The 15,915-nt window shown below is 39.6% G+C and overlaps 1 protein-coding gene across 1 annotated transcript in view; it reads right to left on the reverse strand.

Annotated features, from left to right (window-relative positions):
- The window catches only part of TMX4 (thioredoxin related transmembrane protein 4), a 44,332-nt gene that overhangs the window by 15,824 nt on the left and 12,593 nt on the right, over positions 1-15,915 (reverse strand). The window contains exons 3-5 of the mRNA XM_082359186.1: positions 11,547-11,592; positions 9,748-9,876; positions 2,838-2,883 (exon numbers count right to left, since the gene is read on the reverse strand). Of these exons, the coding sequence (XP_082215312.1) occupies positions 2,838-2,883; positions 9,748-9,876; positions 11,547-11,592 (221 nt within the window). The remainder of the gene's footprint in view (positions 1-2,837; positions 2,884-9,747; positions 9,877-11,546; positions 11,593-15,915) is intronic.

A 15,915-nucleotide genomic window follows, 5' to 3' on the forward strand; every position in this document is an offset into this window, starting at 1 on the left:
TGTCTATGCATCCACAAAAACCTCAGTATGGTAAAAGAGACTGTGGATTGGCATCAACAATCTTGCCTCACTGGCATTAGCCCCTCTGCGTCTTTCTTTCTTCCCTGTTTTTACCTTCTTCCTCAGAGTCTTTACACTCTTTTAGTTCCAGTGCTGTGTTTCTTCTGTTCACTGTTAATACACTTGCACTACAGTTTTATATTATCTAGACTTGAGTTAAAAACAGATTATGTTGCCCACAATTACATACTCAACATTGATGTGAGGATCTTGGGCACGGGAGAAGAACCAGCTAAATAAGCTAACTGAGCAGCCAGATGGTCAGCTAGGAGAACGGGCTCAGTAAGTATCAGTAGTTCTGTAAGGACAAGGCAAACTATACCTAGAGGTTGCAGTGGGAATCAGAGACTGATGCATAGCCGAGAACTGGGTCACACCAGACCAGAGATCATACCCTCTGAATAAGAGGACAAGGGCTGAATTCTGAAAACACAGGTGGTGAGAGCCCTTCCCAGAGATTTGATGAAAGGCTGGGGACTGGTTTCTAAGAACAAAAGAAATTACAAAAGTTTGTCAAGAGGCTTGGGGAAACCAGATGCTGATACAGAGGGTAATACCAGATTTCTATTATAGATATTTAAGGTAATGTGTACACATATGAGGAGACTAAAATAACCTACAAACCTACCATCTACATTCTTTTAGTCATGTACATCCCCACCCCGTCCCCCACCACACATACACACACAATCTACAATCAGGGCAAATGTATTAGTGACCCCAATAAATATAAATGGACTAAGTTTATCAGTGAAAAGAATTACTTCTTGCTATATGCTTTTTAAAAGATTCACTTAAAACATAACAACAAAAAGGTTGAAAGTAGAAAAAAATATCCCAGGTATTCATTAACCAGAAAGAAAAAATAAGGTATTAATATTAGACAAAATGACCTAATAGAAGGTAAAATGCAATTGCTGTGTGTCAAATTCTATAGTTTATCTTATAAAATTGTATTTTTTGTTCTTTTTAAAAATATCTGGAAAGTCTAAATACACATATATATAAAATATATAAATATCATATATACTTTACTTCTCAATCCTAATAAGAACATCTTAATTGGTTATTCAGAGATGGATCATATTCTATTCTCCAAATGGCCTTTTCTCTGCAGTCCAGTACATCCACACAGAATCCATCCATGCTGCCCAAGGCTGTGCACTGTGCCTACAAAGATAAAACATCAACTCCTGGCCTCGATGTGCTCCAAATGCCACACATTGTAATCATTTGCATGACATGATGAAAAATTGCAACTCCTTGTTTATCAGCCAAGCTATAAGAGGTCTGAGCAATCAATTATTTTCCCTGGTACTATCTTTGAAAATAAAACTACTCTTTAACAATGTGTGAAGGTCACAATCAGCTTCCATCTAAGCTCTTCTTAACCCTCAGAACAAATTCATCTCTTGACCTGCAGTTATAATAGGTTCTGTGCTAAGATCTTGATGATGATTCCTCACACTTATTAAATTATCCTCTTGGATTAGACGTTATATGGTTATAAGGTTTTCAGATAGCTATCAGAATATATGACTCCATTGACCTTTAGTGTCAAAATACTGCAATAGGCTGAATCCCTTACTCTCAGTTCCTGGTTTGCAATTCATAATTCTCAACCTTTGAATAAACTTCTTGACAATATTACGAAAATATCAGAAGAAAACCATATGAAACTCAAACTATTTGAAAAGAGGAAAAACGTTAGTTATTGTTTAATATGATATACAAATGTCAAAACAAACAGTTAACAAATTTTAACCAAAAAAGACTGAATCTAAGTCACCAATTTTCTATTTTAAAAAACAAACAAAAAAAACCCTAAAGTAGGTATCTCACAAGGCAGGAAATGTAATACAACTGAGAAACTGGGACACAAAAAATTGTTCTTAAATTTCCCTAAACATACAGTAATATGCATGAAAAACAGAGAGTCTTCATGAGCTCCCTGAATATTAAGTTCCAAATATGATGCATGACTTATAATCATAGCTTAGAAAAGACAAATATAGGCAGGGACTCACTTCTAAAGATCTTTTGAAATACTTTAAGGATATATATTTAATTCCACAGCAATTTTGTCAAATATGGTAGGATTTATTAGTTCACCCTACATGTAAAGAGGAGCAAAAGCTTATGTGATACATTCAAGATTATGTAACAGTTCAACATTTTAACCTAAATAAGTTCTAAGTCACTGAAAGGACTCAGTGAAATGATACAATCACACATATCAGGGGCTCTCTTCCTTAAAGGGCCACATCATAAATATTTTAGGCTTGTGGGCCATATGATCTCCATCACAACTACTCATCTTTACCACTGTGGTGTGAAAGCAGTCACAGAATACAAGTAATAAGTGCATGTGACTGTGTTCCAACAAAACTTTATTTACCAAAAAGGGCGGCCTGGCCCTCCCACAAGTTGGCTGATCCCTGACAAATCTTTGATCTGTAGGGAGATTACAACAATGGGAAAATAAGATGAAGTGAAACCACATAAGCCCTTTCAGCTTTGTTAAAAGGATTCATTACCAATCTAAGAAAATATGACTTTGACACAGTAGTTACAGGTCCCTGTCCAATTTATGTCCTTAGAAGGATACAAAGACACATTTCCACTGTGACCCCATGTAAGAGTAGTTGTGTGGCTTAAAAAGAAAACGGAAATTATAAAACCATTTATAAGTGTTATATTCCAATTATTTAGAACCTACCTTCTCACTCTTAAAAAACGCCTCTGCCCATATAATAATAAAGGGCATATTTACTCACCCATATCTTGCCAGAGATGCTAAAAAGACCAGCCATTCCAGACATCCTAAAAAAATAAAGAGGAGAACCACTGGTGATGTATGGTATTAAAAAAAACAAACACAAGATTCAAGTCACAAGGACTACTCCTCCACTTCTTGCAATACATTGCCCTCTCTCCTGGATTCACTTCCATCCTTACAGAGCTTAGACCCCATGGTCACCATCTGAATTACTCTGCTGCAAATACGGTCAAGTCCCTGATCCTTTCTCCCTGCATGGTGCATGCCTGGCGAAATCCCTAACCCTGAGCAGCTGAATGTCTCTGGGGAAAAATCACGATCTCCCCTCACAGCCACAAACCTCAGCGAGCCCTCAATACGGCCCAGTCCCACTGTAATCTTTTAGGCTCTTACCTGAGATGATAGCTCATATCCTTTTCTCTCCCTTCAAACTTTACACACCCTCCCCTCCCCATGCACTCTCAGCTAACAAACACTCCTTGTCTGTCACTGCAAAATCAGAAGCCATTATGTGATCTCTCTTATCTTCCCAGCAGCAAATCTGAGCCTGGTGTACAACTGCATCCACCTTCTCCTATTGCAACAGAGAAAGTCTACCTGCCTGACCACAGTCCAAACCCTCCACTCGTGCCTTGGACCCCATCCCTTCTGTCTTGCTAATGACTTGGTTTTTCCTGTCATCCCATTTCCTGCATCAGCAATTTCTCCCTCTCTGCTGGATCATTTTCATCTGCATGAAAACATGTTCTACCCTCTCTCATCTTTTGAAAAGAGCATCACTGGACCTCAGATGGCCCTCCAGCTTAGCTTCACAAACTTCTCCAAAGAGAAGCCTACGCTTGCTGCTGCTTCTTCCTCACCGTATCTTTAACCCATTCAAATCTGGCTTCCATCCCCACTACTGCACTATCACTCCTTGTCAAGGCCACAATGACATCGCATTGCTTCACTCAATGTCTTTGTCTCAGACTTGATCTCCCTTAACCCCTTGGTAACATGGGACACAAGTGACTATTCCCTCCTTCTTGAGCACCTTTTACTTGGCTTCTAGGAAACTGTGTACCCTCGCCTGTCCTCCTGCCTCACTGGTACTCATTTTCAATTTCCTTTTGCTGACTCCTTCTCTACCCAACTTCTTAACTTTGGAGTGTCTTGTGGCTCAGGCCCAAGCCCTTTTCTTTTTCTCTCTCTCTAGGTGATCCCCTTCCTTCTAAAACTTTAAATACCATCTATATGCCTTGTATTTGTGTTCCTGAATTCTCCATGGAGACCCAGCTCCATGCATCCAACTTGACAGCTCTACAAGGAAGTCTGCATCTCAAACTTTACATGTCCAACACTGAACCCTTGATTTTCTCTTGCTCAAATCAGTAACTGGTACCAAGACCATCAAGTTCTCAAACCAGAAACCAAGGAGTTTTGTGTGTGTGTGTGTGTATGTGTGTGTGTGTGTATGTGTGTGTGTGTATGAATCTTCCCTCTCCTTCACCTGAGCAAAGTCTACCTTTAAAACATATTTTATTTTTAATAGTAAAACAATTATTAAAACATTTTACAACTACATTTATATCATATACAAATCTAAATTTCATTTAAAAGTATCAATTGATAGTGGTGTTGGATTCACATTAGCAATCACTACATGATCAAAGAGAGTGCTTTCCTTTGCTTTATTACACAGTTATTTTTATTGAGTTAACTACTCAAGTTTCAGACTGCTTTATTTTTTTTCTCCAGGTATACTCCTTTCTTTAGGGCTCCTAAAGCTTCAAACAATTGTTCCTTCCTATCTTTAAACTCAGTCCTGTCTCAGTTTAATTCAACATCTATTAGCAGACATTGATTTCAATCTTATTCTTCTTAGCTATTATTATGACATACTGGGAAACAAAAGAGGCATCAAAGAAGCTTAACATTTACCAAGTGTTTTTTTATTTATTAGGGGCCAAGATTAGCACTGAATCTCAGTCTTCAGGGAAGAGCTGCGAAAGTGAAAACTATGATCTCATCTTCCATTTAGAGACTAAAAAGCCTGCTGTAAGTGGGCTCTGAGTGATGCTAAGTTTAATCACCTGGTTAACCAGTGATTGAGACAGACCTCTCCAGTGGAAATGCAGTTTTCCCTTGGTAATGGGTAGGTCATTTGTGGGGTGATATGTTGGCACCATACGAATAGCCATTACCCCACAATCTTCTGCCCAAGAGTTTTACATCTATTGATGACAATGGCCCTGGTCGGCCATCATGCTACTTTCATGCATCCACTCCACACGATTCCTATAACATTTAATAAACTGTAATATTATACTTATGTTCGGTATTCGGAAGGCATCTGAAGTTGTACGGCACTTAATTTAAAAGGCTTTAAAGGCCTGTTCAGCAGTCACTTGTTAACAGCAGAACTATAATTTCATTAGCGCCAGCTTCCAAGTCTGTAGTGGTTCCCAACTTTGGCTGCTCCTCAGGAACACGAGGCTGCCCCACCAGTACCAGTGTAATCAGAGTCTCTAGGATGGCAGCCAGGTGGCAGTCATTTTCAAAAGTCCACAGGTGATTCCCCTGGACAAGCAAGGATGCGAACCACTGCTCTCAATCATAGTAATGGCATTTCTTACCACTTCAAATTCAGAAAGGTAGAGTTTTGGCGAGTCAATAAGCTGGCTTTACAGTTCTCTGAAAATGTGAAGAAACTGCAACACTGTCAGTTTTCACTAGAAAACTATTGCTCTTGAAACTCGTAATTCCTTAAGAAGAATCCAACATCACAGACGTTAAGCCACACTGCATGATTTTTGGGAAATCGAGTCCAGAATAAGGCATGTTTTCTGCCCAATTCTCAAAGAGATCACATTAATATTGTATAAGTGATTAAGAAGGGCCCAGACCTGGAATCTACGACAAAGAAATGAAGCAGATAATCTGGTGGAGGGAGCAGAGACGGCAGCAGCCTAATTTTGCCTACGGGGTCCAAAAGTGGCCTCAAGTAAGTTTCCCTCAGAGAAGAAACTGACATCAGCATGAAATACTAATGATACTCAGATATTTCAAATCTACCCCTAAGCCATTTTTTTTCAACCAGAAATTTACTGCATTTCCCAAACTACACAAAAGTAAAAGTTTCAAATAAGAGCCCAACCATCAGTCATGTCCATCTTTCTGGCAAAAGTCACACAAAAGGATGATGGAGAGAACATCTTTACAACAGTTACACACTTCAAAACCACAAGCACCCAACCCAAGGGCATGTTAGCTAGAATTATGTAAGATTCACCTTTTAATCATGTCCTGTGTCCTGCCAGGTCCAGTAAGGAGGGGTCTCACCCAGCTGGTAGGCCAGGTGTGACAGTCAAGCTCCTCCTTCCCCCACCCCCACCCCCGGCCCCGTGCCTATTGATGAATGTCCCTGAGGCTGAGTGTTGAGAGGCGGGAGCAGACAAGTGGCCCAGGTGGGCGGGGGGGGGGGGGGGGGGGTCTTGTTTGTATAACAATGACAGTGACACTCATGACAATGGGACTGCTCAAGCTCAAACCGTGTCAACAATGAGGATACAGAGCCTTAGCAAGACTGAAGACATGAGAATCTATTTGTTGGCCCTGAGCGGGCAGCAGCCGGAAAGTGAAAGTGCCACTGGATCCCTCTCCCTCTCCTCTGCATTACAGCTCCCATCTTACCTGGTCCATCATAAGGAGGGAGGCTGGGTCAAAGGGTGGCCCAGAGTGGCAGGGATGCCAGGAGGGGACAGAAGGAGCTCTGGGGTGAGGAGTGAAAAGAGAGAAAAAACTCACAGGCACTCCGGCCACCAGCTGTCAGAGGTTCTCCAGGCCAAGCCAAACTACAGGTAGGGAAGCCCCGAGCAAGGGGAGCTGAAACCCGAATACGGTCAAAGTGATGACTGAAAACGCTTAATCCCTCTGTCAGTCAAAGAAAAGCTGCTGTGTCTTCAGCCCCCATTACTAAGGAGGCCCAGCACATTATTGGATTCTGGGTACTGGAGAAAAATGCGTGCCTCATTAGCGAGGCCTTGCCAATCACAAGGAAACAGAGCACCCGTGGGTGCAGTTGCCTGGTCCTGGTATCTCAGTTTTGCATGAAGCGGTGGCAGCTGCTCTTTGGGAGGAAATCTCTCTCACTTCACCACCTGAGGCAAAGCTGCTGGCAACAGGGTCTCCATTTAGAGGCTCCCCTGAGTGCCTGAGGGGGCTCTCCTAAATGCCACCAGTGATGTGCACCACAGCACCGCCACTGTTCAACCTCAGCACCCACTCTGCACGGCCACCAGTGGTGGCCCCGCTCAGCAGGCAAAACTCAAGGCCATTCTCACTGCAACAGGATGAGGCCAACCTGCAATGCTGACCTCAACCATGTCCCACAGGAGGAAGTCAGAATCTTATTTCAGTCTATTATCTATTATAACCCGCCCAAAGCAGCTTAGAGCAACCTGCTAATTTTTGTCATCACCAATAATCACAGGGAGAGAAAGGCCACCCCCATCCCACTAGAGAGGCCACTCCCACTACCTGCAGCCCAAAGGGGCACAAGGCACTTCAGTTAGGTTTTGCAGCCCCCATTCCATTGGTCTGGGTGGGGTCAGATGGGTATAATAATAGGGCATTGTATTTATGATTTTTAAAAAGAGTTCTTACCTTTAACAGACACATACAAAAATATAATAAAATGACACATTTGGTATCTGTTTCAAAACAATTGATTAAAAAAAGCTATAATTTGATGATCATTATAGGTGGGTAAAGGGTACATGGGGCTTATTGTACTATTTTCTGTACTTTTATGTATGTTTGAAAGTTTCCATAATAAAAAGTGAAAAAAAAATTGAGTTCTTGTACAAAAATATAGAACAAAGTGGCTCATACCATTATGATTTGTGTATGATTTATACATGTTACAAGCAAAATAACATGTTGCCTTAAAATACTACCAGAATATAATAAGGAGAAAAATGCAGATGGATGAATTCCTAAAAATGCCACACATCCACTGGTAGCTACAATTTCCAAATTCAATACATCATTCCCAAGATAAGTTAAAAGGCAAACATTTTAAAAGGAAGGTCTGAAAAACATACATTTTTCAAAGGATCACCTGCAAGTTTAAGAATTAATTCCAAGTTTTCTACATTCTCAGAACTCATAAAGTCTCAAAAATCCTGTGGATCAGTCCCTTTTCCAGCCCACTTTCCAACCTTCTGGAATATGAAACCCGTACACCATCCAGTGACACCTCCAATTAACACCTGGATTGCCACGCTATACTTCTCGGCTGAAGGCCCAGATTCCTATCCAAACACCTTGCGCCACCATGGCTTCTTTTTAGCAAGGTCTGAAAGGTCCAGTGACTCAAAATTTCCCTCAAAGTCTCCTTAACTGGCTGCGGCCATTTTGGCAAGCTTGTCTCATGATGAGCCCCGCAGGAGTCCGGCGCGGTGGGACGTGGAGTGGCGGGCGTGCTGCCACCGGCGCGAGCTGGCTTCCAGCACGTGGGGCAGATGTTTAAAACATATTTTGGATCCACCCATTCTCTCCATCCCCACTGCCACCACGCTGATCTGCACTGCCACCATCCCTGGGCTAGACTCTGAGACAGCCTTCTACCTGTCTCACCTCTCCACGCGGCCTTCCCCACTCTCTGCTCACCACGTGCGCTGCTGACATCCCAGCTCCTCACTGGCCACAGGCCTGCATGACCTGCTTCCTGCCCTCCTCGCTTTCTCAGTTAACACTACTCTCCCTCCCTTTCACTGGCCACCTTTCTGCTCCTCAACACACCAAGCTCTTTCCGATCTGGGGCCTGTGTGGATGCTATACCCGTTCCTGGGAACGTTCCTCCCCTGCTCATCACCTGGCTGGGCCATGCTGTCTTTAGATCTCACTCGCAGTCCTCCCCTCAGAGCGACCTCTCCTAGCCCCCATCTAATGCAGGGCCACGCTCCCACAGTTAGTCCCTGGCTTAGTAAAGGTTTGTTTTTTTCTGAACAGTCCTTGTCTAGACTATGATTCTTTACATCCTTAGTTTTCTTCTTAATCTGTCTTACTTTAAGTCACCCCAGGAGAGCAGAGGGGTTACATCTGTCTTGGTCACTGCTGAACATCTAGCACCTGGAACAGTATCTGCATAAAATCAGTGCTCACATATTTGCAGAATGAAATGCCACAGGTGAGCTGCTTTTAGAATAAGCCATGTATTTCCTATAAATGCTACCAGATTACTTACTCCTGAAATATGGCATGATTTGACCCTATTTCAGCAGGGATAGTCCTTACACTTATATATACTAATATATAAAATAATTATACTAATAATTATATTATTATAATATACTAATATAAAATTAATTACAAATATGACAATTCATTCAAAATTAAAACTGTGAAAAAGTTATTACGGCTTGGCCTTATCTGTCTCACCAAGCATTATACGGTTTGCCATTATGGCCAAAAGTTACCCCAGCAGTATTCTGCTAGGCAGCCAAAGACACCATCAGTCTTATTTTCCACACAGATACATGAGCAATTCCTTCATGAACTATAATTCAAGAAACAGTTGCTCCTCTATCTTATGAATAATTTATAAGGAAGGAAGGATGGTAAATGGTGTTCAATACCATATTTTGTAAAGAGAAAACAGGTGACATGGTGCAAAAGTTAGAGGAGAGGATTTGTGTAACCCACCTGAATCTGGGTACTTAATTGCCAGTATCCTAACAACCAGATGAAATGTATGTGGGTCACAAAACCAGAAACACAACATGGGCCAAGCATGGATATGTGTAGTCTGGGTAACCAGAAGTGAATATGAAGAAAAATGTAGACTGTCAAGGTCTATGGGTTGTTAATTGTTGTCGAGACCTTCTGTTCTATTAATAACACCTTGTCATTAAAAAACAAGTTACGTTAGAGAAGCCGGGGATTTCCAGCCAGTCAGAGGCTCAACTGATCGCCACTTCTTCTCTAAGATATAGTTCTGCAGGTCTTCGTAGACTCCTGGGCCACGGTAACGGCGGAATATCCCATCTTTTGCACTATAAATTATAAAAACAAATAGAAAATAAATCCATTAAAATATCAAGTATTACAGACAATGAAAATCAAAATAACTATTGGTTTTACATGTGAACTCCACTCTGAATTTTAACTTGGCTCAAATGAAGAAAAAGAAACATTATAGTTAGGCACAAGTCAGAAAGCATGCATAAATACTTATCTAGTACAAATAAGGAATTCGAAAACAGAGAGTATTAAATATTCTATTTTATTACTGCACAATTTGTGCAGTAATAAACTGCAAAGACTATAAGCAAAGTCCTTGGCACCGTCTAATCTGCCAAGTTACTTTTTATTATTTTTGCTACCAATTATTCCGATTTTTCTCTAATAGCAGCAAAACAGCAATTGTTATCAAGTTTTAAAAATATTGTATCCACATTTCCAAATCTATGTCATCCAAGTCCCTCCTCTGAAAATTAACAAAACGTCTCTTAGTCTCACATACGCCTTTGGTCTTCCCTCCCTCTCCCTTTCTTGCCAGTCAAGCTTCCTAGAGGAGGAGTCTACACTTGCCATCTTCTCCTCTTACATTACTCATTCAATACTCCTGCACTCGGGGGTCCTGCTTTCATGACTCCATGGAAACTGCTCATATTGGAGGTCTCCAATGACTCTTAAGCACCATATCCACGGAGCACTTTTCTGCCATTTTTCCAGGGTGTGTCATTGGCACTGTCCACTACTGAGCCCCCCTTCCTTCCTCCCTTCCCTTGGCTTTTATGACATGAGCTCTCTGGACTTCTTCTTACTACTCTGTCCATCCCTTCTCAGTTCCACACTCCCTGTTTTCCTTTGCAGATGTCCTAATGGTGGTCAACTCAGGTTCTATCCTTGACCTGCTTCTCTTCCCATTGTATCTATTTCTCATTGTCTATATTTCTACTGTTATCTAAACCCCAGTATGTATCTCTAGCCTAGATCTTTCTTAAGAGCTTTAGATCCTGACATCAAACTATCACCTAAACTTCCCCATTTGGAATTAGCATAAACCCTTCACATTATCTTCTCTATTCTGGCCTCTATCTTCCAAACTTCACCTTATTCTAACGGCTCCTCAAAAGCTTTCACTAGTTAAGAATGGCCCGTTGGTAAGTCATCACAGGCTCCTTCTTCCTTATGGCTAATCAATCACCAGTTCCAATGATCCCATCTCCTAAGTATCTCCGGAATCCATCCCTGTCTTTCTCCTTCCCCCCCGCCCCCACTACCTAAGCCTCTCTAGCCCCATCACCCAGGATGATCCAGCTGTATCCCACGGGCCAGCCACAGAGAACTAGTTACAGTTCTCTGAAGGTATCTCCTTTTCTACTGGGCTTTTCCATGATACATCCTCTATCTGGAAAGGCCTTCTCTACCTTGCCTGCTTAACCTATTCCTTCCTATCTATTAAAAATCATCCCATCTTTTACATCATCAGAAAAATCTTCTTTGACCTCCTCACCTATCTGCTGCCTGAAATTAGGTTCCTTTCTCTGCAGCACCCCGAGCATCCCTCTCTTCTAATCACTATCATTCAGTGCAGACCAGTCTTTCTCCCTTCAAATGCTAAGCTGAATGAGTGACAGTTATGGAAAACAACTTAGAATACTGGTACACATCTACTTATTTCTAATCTTTGCAAAACCAGAAAATTATTTGAACTTACTGAAAAAATGCTGGGAGGGTAGTGACAAAGAAGCGGCCACTCAAACCTACAAGAAGCATAGACAAAAAAGTTACAAGTCAAACTCAGACTAAACCAAGCATCTAACTTAAGGTGCAAGAACAAGCAGCCTTGAGCTTGTTTTTACAACCACATTAGTAAAATCTTTCCCATTACTGAATCACATTTAATATTTTTTTAAAATAAATTTTTACCCATTTTTATTTACCTAATACTTTCTAGTAACTGACATACAACTTGCTTATCTTCGATGTTTTAAACTGGAGTTTTCTGGCTTGTGTAATACTTAGAATTATATGGTGGCTGAAAGGATAGGTTTTAGAGACATGCAATCTGGGTTAAACAACTAAATTCTCCACTTACTAGCTTTGTGTCCTTAGATACATTACTTAACCTTTCTGAGTCTTGGTTACCTCATCTGTAAAATGGGGATATAAAAGCCTAACTGAATTGTTCTGAAGTTATATTAGATCATTATATCAAGTGTGTAGCACATAGTAAAGGACTCAATAAATAATAATAGGTATTATTACATCAGTCATACATTTAAAAAATAATAAGGAATACGAAATAATAAGTTATGTATAATCTTTGCACATTTATAAAATTGCAAGTACTGTCAAGGGATTCTATGTACATTAAATAGATTTTTTTCAATTTGTCTTGGCAAACCTTTACTGAACACTAACTACATATCAATTGTTATGCCAGGTACACGTGAAGACAAAGATAAAGAAAACCCTTAGTCACTCAGCAAATATTTACTAAGCGCCTTCTTTGTTCCAGGGACTGTGATAACTATTCAAGATATAAATAAACAAAAACACGTACAGTCTAGTGGCAGAGGGAAAAACTTAATCAAAATAATCACAACCATGACTACAAACAGAGATTGATGATATTAAGAAAAGGGGCATGCAACAAAAACCTGAATGATATAGGAGTAATGAGCATAATGCTCTATAAATGTTTACAAATAAATAACATTTATGTGGGCACCAAAAGTGAGTAAGCCTGGTTCTGGCAAAGAGAAGCAAAGCTGAAGGCCCTCTCTGGCCAGCGTGGAAAAATGAGACATTATTTTCACCTTTCTCAGCACTTCTGCTTTTCCCATTGAAGAACAATCTGGACAAAATCAAATAGCTATTCAAATAAAGTGGCTCAAATTTTACATCTCTCCTGTCTCGCTTGCAATTTGAAACACTGACGCTTTACTTTTAATAACACGGGAAATTTGCTTATACCCATTCTATAAGTTAAATCTATATTCAGTATAATAATTTATTAATTAATGATGAGTCTTCCCAAAAAACAATTACTATTTTTTTCTGATATCAAACAAAGTAGACTCTAAAACATCCCTATGGCACTTAAAAGAAAAGATAGTATTCTGAAGGTAATAAAAATCAATTTACAAAAAGAAACATTTACTACATACACTTATCATTGTACATCCGGGGGGAAAACAAAAAAAGGTTGTACTGGCAGTTACAAAAACACATGTGACTTGAGAAGTCCACTGAGGGTTTAACAAGCATGTTCACCTCTAACGTTGTTTGGAAATACAGCCCAGCAGGGGAACAAGGGTATTTTTTTTTATTATTTATTTATTTATTTATTTAATTTATTTATGGCTGTGTTGGGTCTTCGTTTCTGCGCGAGGGCTTTCTCCAGTTGCGGCAAGTGGGGGCCACTCTTCATCACAGCGCGCGGGCCTCTCACTATGGCAGCCTCTCTTGTTGCGGAGCACAGGCTCCAGACGCGCAGGCTCAGCAATTGTGGCTCACGGGCCCAGTTGCTCCGCGGCATGTGGGATCTTCCCGGACCGGGGCTTGAACCCGTGTGCTCTGCATTGGCAGGCAGACTCTCAACCACTGCGCCACCAGGGAAGCCCCCCAAGGGTATTTTTTAATAAATTTCCAATGCTAAATTACTAGGGGAAAAAGCATTGGTAATCCTAAACTATTATATGCTTTAAGCTTAAAATAATTATTGCAAACAGTTTCATCTCATTTCTCTCCTAGCTAGAGATTCTTATGACCATTCAAAAATTTTATCTAAGGAGTTACAGTATTAAGGAATTATGCTTTGTTTATATGGCCTTTTAAAGTAGAATGAACAGACAAATAGCATCCCATCACTACCTCAAGTTTCTATTTAGATTTTATTTTTATCAGAATAAATAGGATTCCTAATAAATGTTAGGTATCACTGAAAGCAGTATTTTTAACTTGTTCTTCAAAATCCTTCATGTGATCTTGGTCATCATTGGCCATGGCAATAAATAAAAAATAAATAAATCTTAAAAGTCGTTCATAAAACATTAAATTATACAAAATCTTAAAAGTAGTTCATAAAACGAAAAGACAACCCTCAGAATGGGAGAAAATATTTGCAAATGAATCAACGAACAAAGGATTAATCTCCAAAATATACAAGCAGCTCATGCAGCTCAATATTAAAAAAACAAACAACCCAATCCAAAAATGGGCAGGAGACCTAAATAGACATTTCTCCGAAGAAGACATACAGATGACCAAGAGGCACATGAAAAGCTGCTCAACATCACTAATTATTAGAGAAATGCAAACCAAAACTACAATGAGGTATCACCTCACACCAGTTAGAATGGGAATCATCAGAAAATCTACAAACAACAAATGCTGGAGAGAGTGTGGAGAGAAGGGAACCCTCTTGCACTGTTGGTAAGAATGTAAATTGATACAGCCACTATGGAGAACAGTATGGAGGTTCCTTAAAAAACTAAAAATAGAATTACCATATGACCCAGCAATCCCACTACTGGGCATATACCCAGAGAAAACCATAATTCAAAAAGACACATGTACCCCAGTGTTCACTGCAGCACTATTTACAATAGCCAGCTCATGGAAGCAACCTAAATGCCCATCGACACACGAAGGGACAAAGAAGATGTGGTATATATATACAATGGAATATTACTCAGCCATAAAAAGGAACGAAATTGGGTCATTTGTAGAGACATGGATGGACCTAGAGACTGTCATACAGAGAGAAGTAAGTCAGAAAGAGAATAATATCGTATATTAATGCATATATGTGGAATCTAGAAAAATGGTACAGATGAACCATTTGCAAGGCAGAAATAGAGACACAGATGTAGAGAACAAATGTATGGACACCAAGGAGGGAAACTGGGGGGCGGGGGTGGTGGTGGGATGAATTGGGAGATCAGGATTGACATATATACACTAATACGTATAAAATAGATAACTAATAAAAACCTGCTGTATAAAAAAAAAAAAGTAGTTCATAAAACACATTAAATTATACAACATGAATTTCCAGATTCATGAGCCAGCTTACCTGGGGTTAAACTCCACTTCTGTCTCTTATTAGTTTTTAATATGAGACAGTTAATTTAAACTCTCTGGGCTTTAGTTTTCTTATTATAAACGGGCATCACAATTTCTATCTTGCAGTATTGTAGTATTAAGTGATTTTATATTTATGTAGCACATAGAAAACAGGGTCTGATATATAAGCACTAAATAAATGCTATTAATTTATTTAAATCTCTGATTCAAAGTTAGAATAAAATAAGAAGATGTAACAAACACTAATTTAGTCTTAAGTGCTTTGGAAATTGTGCCTTATTTTGGATAACATAACTTAAAATTTTATAAATAAATGTACCCATGAAAATCAATGCGAAAATAAAAAAGAAACACAGTGATGGATGGTCTCTGAGATTTCTGCATCTTTCTCATTCAGGCTAGACGGTACAACAGCACACTTGTTCCCCAAATGGCTACATTAAAGGGTATAAGAAATTTCTAGTTTTTGATATGAATGTCTTCTAACTTTTAATACTGATACTATGAAATGTTAAGGGAGACTTTCATCATCTGAAAAGTTAAACCATGACCACCCTGGAACAGAGAAGCACCATGTGAGGTTGTGGCTTTACGATTTAAAGACAAGTATGGATCTTAAAGAATTATAACAGGGCAGCAGCTCATTTCAAGGTTTGCATAATGGTTCACTGACACAAACTTCAGAAAGTATGGAAGAAACAAGCACACCTCAAATACTTAAAGAGACAAAGTTTGACTGCAAGGTCTCCCAAAATTTCTATGGTACCTTTTATACTTTAAGGGTAACATCCACTTTAAAATGAAGACTGCACTGCAGCATAAAATGGCATTAATCCAAAATGCAGAAAAACTTTTAATTTCTTATTAGCAAGCTTATCTTAAACACATATAGCAAAAGAAAAAGAAGAATTGAAGATTAGAGAAATAAAATTTATGGCAGGGAACTAATTTCATATGCAAAAGCACAACAGAAATTATTTAAATTTAATATT

This window comes from Balaenoptera borealis (genome assembly GCF_965194805.1).
Source record: "Balaenoptera borealis genome assembly, chromosome: 16".
Taxonomy (NCBI): Eukaryota; Metazoa; Chordata; class Mammalia; order Artiodactyla; family Balaenopteridae; genus Balaenoptera; species Balaenoptera borealis.